Source organism: Capsicum annuum, chromosome 3 (assembly GCF_002878395.1).
Source record: "Capsicum annuum cultivar UCD-10X-F1 chromosome 3, UCD10Xv1.1, whole genome shotgun sequence".
Lineage (NCBI taxonomy): Eukaryota > Viridiplantae > Streptophyta > Magnoliopsida > Solanales > Solanaceae > Capsicum > Capsicum annuum.
In genome coordinates this window covers 90364516-90377702 of record NC_061113.1, presented here as the reverse complement: position 1 = coordinate 90377702, position 13187 = coordinate 90364516, and the positions used below count along the sequence as shown (strand labels likewise).

General features: G+C 29.3%; 1 protein-coding gene across 5 annotated transcripts; it reads left to right on the top strand.

The window, feature by feature from the left end:
* Nucleotides 1-522: 522 nt before the first annotated feature.
* LOC107852183 (DNA-directed RNA polymerases I and III subunit rpac1-like) lies at nucleotides 523-12939 on the top strand. 5 transcript variants are annotated; one of them, XM_016697243.2, is made up of 7 exons: nucleotides 524-2245; nucleotides 2767-2871; nucleotides 3011-3091; nucleotides 3236-3435; nucleotides 12136-12231; nucleotides 12375-12468; nucleotides 12590-12939. In XM_016697243.2, exons 1-7 carry the CDS (start codon nucleotides 2236-2238, stop codon nucleotides 12706-12708), a joined length of 705 nt encoding a protein of 234 aa, XP_016552729.1. In that variant the 5' UTR covers nucleotides 524-2235; the 3' UTR covers nucleotides 12709-12939. The 5 variants fall into 5 exon arrangements, with proteins under 5 accessions (XP_047264120.1, XP_047264118.1, XP_016552729.1 ...); XM_047408164.1 differs by lacking the exon at nucleotides 3011-3091 and having other exon boundaries at nucleotides 523-2245; XM_047408162.1 differs by having other exon boundaries at nucleotides 523-2871.
* The last annotated feature ends 248 nt before the right edge of the window (nucleotides 12940-13187 follow it).

Sequence of the window (13187 nt, the reverse complement as noted above, 5' to 3'; positions counted from 1 at the left end):
GCTTTCCAGTGGCCATGGGCGATTGGTTAGGCGACGCATATCACTTTAAAAGGCCATAACTTCTTGCTCGGGTGTCGGATTTTAGCAAAATTGGTATCGTTGGAAAGCTAACTCGAAGACCTATCATTTGACACATAGTAGGCTCTCTACTTTGACATATACAGAGAGTTATGGTCGATGAAAGCTGACACAATTTACAACGTCCACTAAAACTTAATCGATCGAAATAGTTTCAACTCGTCCTTGAGTTGAAGGACCTCTATGGTCTAAATTCAAGCTTGAATGGATTCACATGCTACACAAATAATTAACATGCCGTATTGGCATAGAACTTTATGGCTTCAGGATTTATCAACGCATCGGAATCATGGTCTATATTGTAGCCCGAAATGCGGGGCGTTACATTATCTAAAGTAAATCTTGGCATCATTGAGGCCTAACCAATTAACGCATATGATCTTAGTAGGCAGTGCTCTCCAAATCAATTTCCAAGGCTAAAAGTCAACAATCTGGTCTTGGTTGCCAAGCTATCTATAGTATTTCCTTAACAGAGTTATTGCCATTACTGCCCAATCTTATTCTTTCTAGAATACCAACATCAGTTCTGGAAGCGTCCACCTTGGCTAGCAATTCCATTAAGTCCTCTACCTTCCAGTCTTGAGGTGTGTTCTAAAATGTACGTCAAAAATGTTGTTGCTCCTATTTTGGACAATCGCGGAGACCTTGTCATGAACCATAATAAATAAACTAGGATAATCTTCCTTTAAGGTGTTTTTTCCAAGCCATTTGTCTTCCCAAAATTTAACACGTTCTCTAATGTCTGGCTTGAAATGGATCTTATGAAAGACTTCATTTCCTAGCTTGCTAATAAATTCCAAAGCCCAACTCCATAGGGAGCATTAGAGGTCTGAGTACTCCAGTTGTCCTTTACCCCATTTATTGTTCTGATCACTTCTTTCCATAAGTGTGGTTCTTCTGTGCCATTACCTTATAAGCCTCTTTATTAATAAACTTATATTTTGAGCTAGTAGATCTCTCACTCCCAGCCCTCTTTCACACTTTTCAAGACTTTGTCCCAGTTTATGAGGTGAAGCTTGTGAGAGCTGTTGTTGCCTTCCCATAAGAAGTTTCTCCTAATCTTATTCAATTTTTCTAGTACCTTACTAGGGATAGGAAATAAAGACATGAAATAAGTGGGTATGCTATCAAGTGGACAACTGATAAGGGTGACCTTGTCCACTAAAGATAGGTATTGAAGCTGCGATAAATTCATCCTCTTTTCAAACTTTTCTGCAACCCAATTCCAAATTTCAGAACTTTTGTTATTTTCCATTAGAGGAAGACCCAAATATGTGCTAGGAAAAGTCCCAATATTGCTCTCCATAATTCCATCCAGTTCATCAATGAATTAAGGCATTATTGACCGAGTAAATAATGCTTTTCAACATGTCTATATGGAGCCCTTAAAAGGCTACAAAAAATAGAAAAATGAGGTGTAAATATTGTATTTGAGACTTCATCTTTACAAAATCATGTGTCCTCATCACACAAAATATGAGACATCATAACTGTGCTTCCAGTGTTTTTGACATCAACGGTGAAACCTCAGATCCAATGCAACTGATTGGATTTCTCCATCATTTTGCTTAATACCTCCATGGCTATAATAAATATAAAAGGGGAAACGGACAATGGATTACCTTGTCTGATCCTTTTTTGAGGAGAGACAAAGCCCACTGGACCTTCATTTATTAAGACTGAATATTTAACGGTAGAAATACCGTATCTTATCCCTTTTAGCCTATGTTGCTCGGACTCTTCAAACACGTCATGGGTGTGTGTCGGATCCTCCAACAATAGGGTAATTTTGAAGGATCCGACACAGGTGTGGCAACATTTTTGGAGAGTCCGAGCAACTTAGCTTTTAGCCATTTCTCACCAGGAAGACCAGATTTGATCCTTCAGTCTAGTACCTCCTTTGCAATGGGAGTTGTACCAATTATCTGTCTTTGTTTGATGAAGGCATTTTGGTGAGAAGAGACCAGCTTACCAATACCCTTCTTTAGTCTCTCTGCTAACATCTTTGCTAGGATTTTGTTTATGCTGTCGATGAGGCTTATTGGCCTTAAATCCCTAAGTTTAATGGCACCCTTCTTTTTGGGAATCAAGTCAATAAAAGTAGAGTTACAAGACCTCACCGTATACGAATACTGATGAAAACAGTTTAGTGCAGCCATGATCTCAGGTTTGATGATGTCCCAGGCTTATTGATAGATGTACTTTGACTTCAGTCTCTATTTATTATACCTTGTACATTGATTATTGTATTATTTTGTTGTAGTTGTTGTATCTTTTTCAGAATGCTTTGTTATGCCTTGTTTAGTATTTTGTATTGGTTTCTTCACTTTGATTATTTTCTTGAGCTGAGGGTTAGCAGATAAAAACTCTCTACCTCCCAAGGAAGGGTAAAAAATTTGCTTTGTTATTGTTGAAGCAACGTGCTAGGATTTCGTTAAAAATTGATTCTGGGCTACTTTGTGATGAATCCCTACTTATTTATCAATATGCCATTTTGTTTGAACCATATAAACTTGTTGGTTAGTATTGATGGGGACATATATATATATTATTCCTCATAGCGGGTTCTGGCTTGTGTTATTCCTCTACTTGATGAATTATATCTGGCATTTGAGACGTTGATGAAGTTTATTTCTTTCCCTTGCTACCTGGTCGTCATGCAACTCCCAACCATGGCTATTGGAAAAGTTCTTAGTGCAAACAATACGTCCATTATCCAAGATGAAGTGCTCGCTCATAAACTTGGTCTCATCCCAATTAAAGTCGATCCAAGGTTGTTTGAGTATATGTCAGGTATTTGATCTTCTTGTAAAATCATATAAGTGGTTCCTATTGAGTTTTGTTTTAATTCCCTCCCCTTTTATCTCAAATAAATGGTTTGGTTTTGATGGGAATTATGATGCTAGTTAATTATATTGTTTATTTGTTTTAGAAAATGATGTCCCTAACGAAAAGAATACAATTGTTTTCAAACTCAATGCTCTTTGTAAAAAAGGCAGCCAACGACTTATAGGTACTACTAATATTTATATATCATGAAAATTTTCTCATTATTTTGTTTTGAATTATCTGTTCTTTTATGTATGTGGTTCTCCATTTGACTACCGCTAATCATGCGGTCTAATCATTTTTTTACACTTCCTGTGTTAAATTGCAGTCTTGTCCAGTGAGCTGAAGTGGTTACCCAATAGCAGTGAGTTGATACTAGCAACAGAAAGTCCAGCATCATATTCGATTACAAAACAAAAAACTTATACTTCATTCAGCAGTAGTCAGGATACTCTACCAGAATTCTCGAATTACCCAATTGCTCCCAAAGATGTAGATATCATTATAGCCAAACATGGACCTGGTCAGGTAGCCTTTGTGTCTTGTATGTTCTTTGTTTGATGGTTATTATTGAAAAAGGAAGAAAATTACTAGAGAAAATGTTCGAATTGTTGAACATTACTATTGTTGTTTGATCGCCAGCTCCTTGCTTTTTTGTTATTTCATGAACTTATAGGTACACTTTTGCTAGTGCTTTTTGTATCCTTTTTGCTATTTGCATTACTAAGTGAAGGTAATTCTAGACAACCATTTGTTACAGAAGTTTTATACTAGAATACCTGTATCACCATTTTGACTGAAATTGGCAAAATTGCACCAACACCTTTTGACTCTTTTTTGCGTATCCTTTCTTGGCTTTAAACATTACATAAGCAATCTATTTCATAAATTAGTTATCCGCCTATATCCGCACCCCCTATAAATGGTATCAAAGCCCAGTAATTTAAAAAGTACAGCAGTGAGATATATGTTAGATATGTTAGAATTATTTATCTATGTTTATTGAATTAATTATGAGAAGACCATTTACAAATAGAGAAACTTTTAGAAAAATTAAAGATTCTTTAATTAGTAATTATTCAGAATATATAAGTCTAAATAAAACAAAAGAAAATCCACAAAGATTAGCCTATCTAATTACCTTAATATCTAGTATTGAAGCGAAATTAATAATCCATCTAGAGAATAAGACACATACCACCTAATTATGATAAAATTAGATTTAGATATCCACTAAGAAATTATAAATAAGGTTTAAATGAATAAAGTGCAGAAATACAAAGAATTAAAATAAATTATTTCTGAAAAACGTAAAGAATTAAAAATAAGAATAGAAAGACTACATTATAATATATTTGCCGGAGTTAGTGAAAATTCAATAAATACACAAAAAGATGAAATATCAAAATTAGAATCACAAATAGACAGTTTAGAATATATATATCAACATGAACTATTCACAATAAAATGAACAAAGAAGAATTTATAATAGATGAAAAAATATATGAAAATCATGAAGGAATAAAAATAAAAATAGTATTTTCTAATCTAGGAAGAAGATATAAGAAAATAGGTGAACATTTATATCTAATGTTAGAAAAAGAAGAACTAAAATTAGAAGATAAATTGACAGCAATGGTAAGAATAGAAAGAGAAAATGAAGAAATAGATAGGAAAAAGGAAATAGAAAAAATAAAACAACAAACTACGGAAGAAATACGAAAAATAGAAGAAACTAAAAATAGTAGGATTGCTGAATTAGAAAAAGAACTACAAATGTTAAAAGATCTGTATGAACAAAGACAAAAGGAAAAAGAAGAAAAAGATAGAGAACAAAAATTACTAAACGAGATAAATCAATTTAAGGAAAAATTGGAAATAAGAAACAAAGAATTAGAAATAAATAATATAGATATTGAAGAGACAGATAATTATGATTCAGAAGATAGTGAAACATATACAGAAATATTAACAAACACAAAAAATTTAGAAATCAATGAAAAAAAAATTAATGAGGAAAACTTAGAAAGTACCCACACAGAAATAAATACTCTTGATAAAAAAGAAGATGAAAATATAATACCTAAAACAGCAGAAATAAGAAAACCTATATATTATAAGAGTAAGTTTAAAAATTATAATGAATATAACAAATGGACACCAAAACAAATAGTTAATAAAAATTATAACTTTTTAGACCTAAACTGTGTAATAGATACAGAAAAAATAATATAATTATGGATAGGATATATGACAAAACAATTATTAGATAATAATATAAACATAACAGATGCACCAGAATATATAGAAAGAACACTAATAGGATCAGTAAAACTATGGTTTTCAAATTTAACTGAAAATAGCAAGAAAGTATTAAGAACTAATAAACCTATAGAAGGAACATCATCAACAACAACTAAACTAACACCTATAGAATTATTAAAAAAATATGAAACAACTATAAAAGATGAATTTGGTAGTATGACAACAATAGAAGAAGAAAAAGATGAAGAAAAAGATACAAATAGGAATTTAATGTTAAAATTAGCAATATGTAATATGTGTTATATAGATGAATATACTTGCGCATTTAAAGAATATTATTATAAAGGAGCATATAGTATAGAAGAAAGTAAAGAGATAAGAAAATTATATTTTAATAAATTACCCGAGCCATTTAGTTCAAAGATAATAAAAAGTTGGGAAGAAGCAAAAATAGTAGATACGTTAGAAGCAAGAATAAAATTTTTACAACAATGGTATAGAAACTTATGTGAAAAATATAGAGAAGAATTAAAAATGGAAAAAACATTAATAAGAAATTTAGCATGTTGTAAAAATAAAATAACACCCCAATTTGGATGTGAAGAAAGATATTATAAGAAAAGAAAAAGACATAAGAAATATAAGAAATATAAAAAATCAAAATATAAATATAAGAAACCAAGAAAAAGATATTATGTAAAAAATTATAAATACAAAAGACCATATAGAAAGAAGAAATCTATAAAAGAATGTACTTGTTATAATTGTGGAAAGATAGGCCATTTAGCTAGAGATTGTAAATTACCTAAAAATCCAAAAAATAAATAAATATCAGAAATAAAAATAGATAATATAAAATATATGCAGATAGATTATATAGATTATGAATTAGAAAGTGAGGATAGTATATATGAAATTTCAGAAAATGAAACAGATACTGAAATAGATAGTGAAATAGATGAATCAAATAACTGAAGAAGATATAAAAATAATAACAAAGGAAGAATATTTAAATTATGAAGGAACGGAACAAAAAATAATATTTGACAGTAACATATTTGATGAAATAAAAGGAAAAGAATTAGATTTAAGTGTAGAAAAAATATTTAAAATACCAACAATAAAAAATATTTTTACTAGGAAAAATGACGAATATTATGTAGTATGCCAAAAGGAACATGTAATAGACTGCAGATATGCAAAAGGCAAAGCTAGTATACCACTAGTAACAAAAAGAATAATTAATAAAGAGATAAATGATATAAAAAGTAAAGGAGATCCAATAAAATATGTACACCTTGGAGGTACAGAGATATTAATAAAAGCATGTTTTAGAGAAGGAATAGATACACCAATAGAATTATATCTAGCAGATGATAGAATTATAAAACCTATAGGAAAAAGTATAATAACTGCCGTAAAAGGAAATCTAATATACCAAAAATTTAAATTTATAATAAGTGCAAATTATTCAGTAGCGGTAACAGATAAAAATATAGATAAATCACTCGTATTATATTGGAAAATATCAGGAATAGAATTAACCCCAGGAAGTAAAATATTTACAGCAAGATGCAAAAATTTATATGTATTAACAACAAAATATAAAATAACAGGAAAAAATAAGATTAACAAGATACGAATAGAAAGTCCATTCGAACAAATTGTAAAAACAATAGATTATAATGATTATAGCTATAGAGACATAGATATAGAAGAAAATTTAGAAATAGTAAATGATAGATTAAGTACAACGAAAAGAATAGCTGATGAAAAACCAGAATCATCAAGCTCATAAAAAAGAACAAGTTATGAAATAAATTCAATAAGTAATTTAAACCAATATTACATAAAAGGAAATATAAATGAAAAAGAATATCTAATACTTTTGAATACAGGACAAGAAGAAAATTATATAGCAAAATATCTAGTAAAAAATGAAGAAATAAAAACTGATAATGATGTGTACCCAGATCTACCAAGAAGTTTAATAAATAGTAAAAATATAGCAGAAAAAGAAATAATAATAGGAGTTAGAAAAATAAAAATAGAATTCGAAGTAAAGGAAGAAATGCAAAAAGCAGATTAATATTAGGAATAAAATGGCTAGAACAAGTAAAACCATATAATATAGAACATACACAATTAACCTTAACATATAACAAAGAGAAGTTATTTTTAAGAAGAGCCTTAACATAAAATAAAAATATATGTATTAATGAAGATAGTAGTAGAAGGATATTACAGTTGATATTATACGCCTATGATAGATACAGGAGCAGAAGCTAATTTATGTAGATATAATTGCTTACCAGAAAGTAAATGGGATAAATTAAAAACACCAATAATAGTTAAAGGATTTAATAATGAAGGAAGCTTAATTACTTATAAAGCTAGGAATGTAAAAATACAAGTATGGGATAAGATATTAACAATAGAAGAAATTTATAATTATGAACTAACATCAAAAGATATACTTTTAGGAATGCCATTCTTAGATAAATTATACCCACATATAATAACTAGACCAGACTGATGGTTTATAACACTATGTAAACAGAAAGTAAGAGCAAAAAGAGTTAATAATAAAATAAGAAAGAAAACTGATTGGATAAAAGGAAGTGAAAAAATTACACAAAAGTTAGAAAATATAAAAAATACTGAAGATACAATAGAACTAGTAGTATTTTCGATAAATAAAACAGAAATAACTATATTTTCAATAAATAAAATAGAAATAATTAAGAAAAAATTAGAACAATTATATAGTGAAGATCCATTAAAAGGATGGGAAAAACATAAAACTACTATAAAAATTGAATTAATAGATAAAAATAGCATAATAACCCAGAAACCATTAACATATAATTTTGACGATTTAAAAGAATTTAAAATGCATATAGATGAATTATTAGAAAAACAATATATACAAAAAAGTAATAGTAAACATAATAGTCCAGCATTTATAGTAAATAAACATAGTGAACAAAAAAGAGGAAAAAGTAGGATGATTATTGACTATAGAAATTTAAATGCAAAAAATATAACATATAATTATCCAATACCAAATAAGATATTAAAAATAAGGCAAATACAAGGATATAATTATTTTAGCAAATTCGATTGTAAATCAGGATTTTACCATTTAAAGTTAGAAGAAGAATCTAAAGAATTAACCGCATTTACGGTACCACAAGGATTTTATGAATGGAACGTATTACCATTTGGATATAAAAATGCACCAGGTAGATATCAACATTTTATGGATAATTATTTTAAACAATTATCTAATTATATAGTATACATAGATGATATATTATTATATACAAAAACTAAAGAAGAACATTTGAAATTATTGGAACAGTTTACAGATATAATAAGACAAAAATAAAATGGGAAATAAATAGGAAAGAATTATGTTCATTATATAAATGTTTGTTAGCATTTGAGCCATATATTGTATATAACAAATTTATTGTACGAACAGATAATACACAGGTACGCTGCTGGTTAACAAAGAAAATACAAAATTTAGTTACAACAAAGAGATTTGGAGATTAGTCTTGAATATATTGAATTTCACATTTATAATTGAAGTAATCAGTACTAACAAAAATGTTATTGCAGATTACATATCAAGACAAAGCTACACAGACTGAAATAATAGAAGAAGATACTCTAGAAAAAATACTTAACACCCTAACTACGCTTTCAATGAAAGTGGAGAGTATGGGTAATGAGATAGAAAAGCTAAAGACTAATGAAGATAAACTGAAGTCTATAGCTACAAATCAGCTAACTTAGCAGTGTGTAGAGCTATGTCGATCGGAAGACATTAAAGTTCCAGAGCTAGAAGGAGACGTTGGGACACTCCATAAAACCCATAACATTTATCAATCTACTTCTGCAGGTACAAGTAAAGGAGTTAGTCGACCAAGATACCAGAACATGAATATGAATAAAATATTTAAAAAATCATTTACACCAAAAACACAAAAAGACCACTTGTTCATACCCCCACAAGTTACCACATACCGAGATAGCCTAAACCAAGATAAAAAAGTTTACAACTACACAGCCCAGAAATAAATAAAAAAAATATCTACAGAGTTCAAACTTTTCTAAACCTTAACCCAGAGCTACAAACATCAAAGAACCAAACACCAACTATATAACCCAAAAATTACAAGGATATAACAAACTAATTGCACTACCCAAAACTAACCCAAGCCTAGTAAAAACTTGTTTTGACTATGGACTATTAAACACCATATACACCCAAGACGGAAAAGAATTAACAGCTATGGAAGAATTACACAAGATATTCACCACCTACAAAAGGATAACGAAAGGAAATCTATTTTACATAAAGTGTTATACTGCACCAGCAGAGATATTATATGACGAAATAAAACCAGTTATACAAGTTGTAAAAATGGGACTAACCAGAGATATGATCATACCAGAAGATATTACACAACAATCGGAGATACCCAGAATTGAGATACCCTATTTCTACGCAAATAAACGACTTATTGGACTAGCTATGATTATCCAAGAACTAGCAAATAATTATACTAATGGAAACACAATATGGAGCTATTATTCGAGAGATCATCAAATAATTTACTCAAATTCAAAAGAGCTACGACAAGCAGATATGGAAAATGTCAGACAATGGATAATGACATTACTCAACCCAGAAAAATAATCTACCGCAAGAGCAATTAAAAAAGGATTTATTTCAGACGGACTACTAATAAGATATTGTAAAATAATTGGACACAAATATCCAGATCACCAATGTTCAAGATGTAATAGAGAAGATAACATTATTCCAGAAGTATATCTAGAATAAAAATCAAGAAGACAAAATGCCAGCTGAAAAGATAAGATAAGAAGTAATAATGGAGATATAGTAGATACGACAACATCAACGGAGACAAGATATTGAATTCATTGCATAGATTTTTAGTCTTTACAAATTGTAATTATTGCCTATGTAGACTTTTCTAGACTTGTAGAAATTTTTAAGGCTATACTTTTTAGGGTACTAGCCTAGGTATTAGCCTTTTTGACTTATAGGTTGGCATTTAAAAAACGTGTAAAGATGCTTGTAAAGTTTTTTCGTTCTATAAATAAAGGAAACTGAAGGCATTGTAAAGCAAGCCTTCATATGTTGAAGCAATACTCTCTCCAATTCAAATATTTTGCTCAGTTAATTAAAAAACAGACATATTTAGATGGAAAAAGCTATGGAGGAACAAACTTCAGAAATATCAAAACTACCCGAACAGGTATATTTATTTATGATTACGAATAGCTAAATTCATAATTCCCAACAATCATGATATGATAAAATAAATTCATAGTAGTTACTTTATAGTAGAATTATTCGAAGAATAATATGTTAAGAAGTTTATTAGCAAAGTGGAAACGGAGAAAAATCCCTAAGAACTATGCCATCCTAAAGGTGAAACCAATGAGGCAAGAAGCCGTGGTGGGGAGTAACCAGAGTAGAGGCACTGTTTAAGAAAAAAAGTATCCAAATTACCATGCTAATAGTGACCGAAGAACATGTTATTTAAGAATAATCTAGTATATAGTAATCTAAGATGACCATATTTTGTTATGTACATGGTTGAAGGGAATATTTTGAAAAAAACAATTTTATGAAAATGAATAATTATTTATCTGATGTGATGGTAGATAAATTTAAAATACTTATTTTGTATGCACTTAAAGATATAAAAGTAGTAGATATAAGAAAAATCATATTAGAAAAAGCATTTGGTGAATATTACATGACTAGAGTAAATTATATACCATACCTACCTAACTACTCTTACAAATACCTATCATGATAAATTACATAGAATTTTTAAAAAAAGATATGAGAAACATACAGTTACTAGAAAAACAGATGAAAATAAATATACACAAATACATGGAAAATAAAAATATAAAATATATAGAATTTCTTAATAAAAATATGCAAGAACTACTAAGACTAAAACAAACAACTACAAAATATTATAATAAAATCAATCTTAAAAGATAGATCATCTAGATTATCTTAAAGTTTTAATCTTATATATACTTAAAGATATAGAAATTATAGACATTAAGAAAATAATATTAGAAAAAGTAATAGACTATGAAATTGAAATCATAGATTGGATAGAACAGTTATACCAAGAAATTTACCCAGAAGGATATTATTTAGATTAAGAGATGTTAGAATATATTAGAAAAACTAGAGAAAATCAAGATAATCTAAATAAAGAAATTAATTATAAAAATCGAATTAGAAAAATAATGGAGAATCTAAACGAAAAATTAATATGGATAGAAGAAACCTTAGAAAATTTAGAAAAAAGTACATGTGATAGTTTATATAATTTTAAAAACTCACTACGAGAAGAACAACGCAAGATAATAAATAACATAGAAAATCTAGAATTAGATATACATTACAGTACAGTAAGGATAAATTATTATACAGAAATTTGTAACTCTGCAATTACTACAAGATAAAATAATAAACCAAACAAATTAATGAATATATCTTACGAAAAGAATAAATCATTAAAAAATATTGAAACAAAATTTAAGAAATATCCACGCACAAAGAAAAACAGATTCATTATGTATATACTAAATCTATTTCATAAATTAGTTATCCGCCTATATCCGCACCCCCTACAAAGTTATGAAGATCTAAAATACATAGATTACCATTTGACTAGGAATGTTGGACCAACACCTTTTGACTCGTCCTATGCAGTACATTCGCTCATTCCACAATATGTTGTTTCTGCTTTCTAGTTTTTTAATTAAATATTAATATATATTTGTCTTCGTTAGACAGAAAGTCTACGTTGACAAATTTGTAGTGGTAGACTGGTAGCAATTAAGGTGTTTAATATACTTATGGAGAATTTTTTTTTACCGCATTTGTAGGAAATTGAGCTAGAAGCTCATGTTGTTAAAGACATTGGTATGACGCATGCAAAGTGGTCACCTGTGGCTACAGCCAAGTACGGGGTGCTTCCTAAGGTGACTACAGATCATTTCATAACATTCAGTTTGGTCTAAGGAAATTACCTTCTGACTTTTAGTTTTCAGATTTCACTTAAAACTGAAGTGTAGCATATTTTCGGTAAATGCTTGGTTGTGATCTTTTTATTTGGATACTGAAGGTTGTATTCTTGCGAGATATTGAAGATGATGAAGCAGAAACATTTGTGAAGAAGTGTCCGATTAAGGTGTTTGATATGGAAGATATTGGTAAAGGTATAGCAATATTTACATGTCAGTCCTTGATTTAATTAGGGTCACCAATTGCAAGGTTAAAAAGCACGAAACTGAAGCAATAATGAGTTTTTCATTGCCTCTAACAAACATTAATTTATAGGTAAAAAGAGGGCAACTGTTGCACGACCAAGGGTTTGCACGCTTAGTAGGGAATGCATCAGAGAGGAAGGTTGGGACAAGAATGTTGCAATGAGACGTGTAAATGGCCATATCATATAGCAAGGCATTTACTTGGTTGAGTATTGCATGCAGAGATTTTCAAAGTTCTTGTCATCCTTTAAATAGAAAGCATCTGCATCTTTGTCCCCTTCTTGTATGATTAAATTCAATTTTTTTGTGTTTCAATTCTGTTTGGGGTTGTTTAGGCAACTTTGATGAGATAACAATGACAATAATATATTACTTTATCCAAGAAAATGCTTGTAATAATATATTTACAAATTTTCTATATACTAGCAGATTACTTTTGTTTTGAGTCTTGATGTTAACTTCTAGTGCTAAGAGGATTTACGGCATTGAGAGTTTTAACTTCAATTTACTATCGCTTTGAAATTCTGCATATCAAAGTGGTAGGTTGAGTGTAATATGTTAAGAGTTCTTTGCATATTGTGAAATGGCAGAATGAAGAGTTCCATTTCAATTTACTCTATCATTTCAAATTTTTCATAGCAAAGTGTTCGGTTGAGTGTAATATATTA

Bases quoted from the DNA above. Each gene is read 5' to 3' on its own strand.
- LOC107852183 (XM_047408162.1), top strand. From the start codon at position 2,700: ATGAAGTTTATTTCTTTCCCTTGCTACCTGGTCGTCATGCAACTCCCA. The intron at 2,872-3,010 runs GTATTTGATCTT...TATTTGTTTTAG, and splicing joins GTTGTTTGAGTATATGTCAG to AAAATGATGTCCCTAACGAA. The intron at 3,436-12,135 runs GTAGCCTTTGTG...CCGCATTTGTAG, and splicing joins CCAAACATGGACCTGGTCAG to GAAATTGAGCTAGAAGCTCA.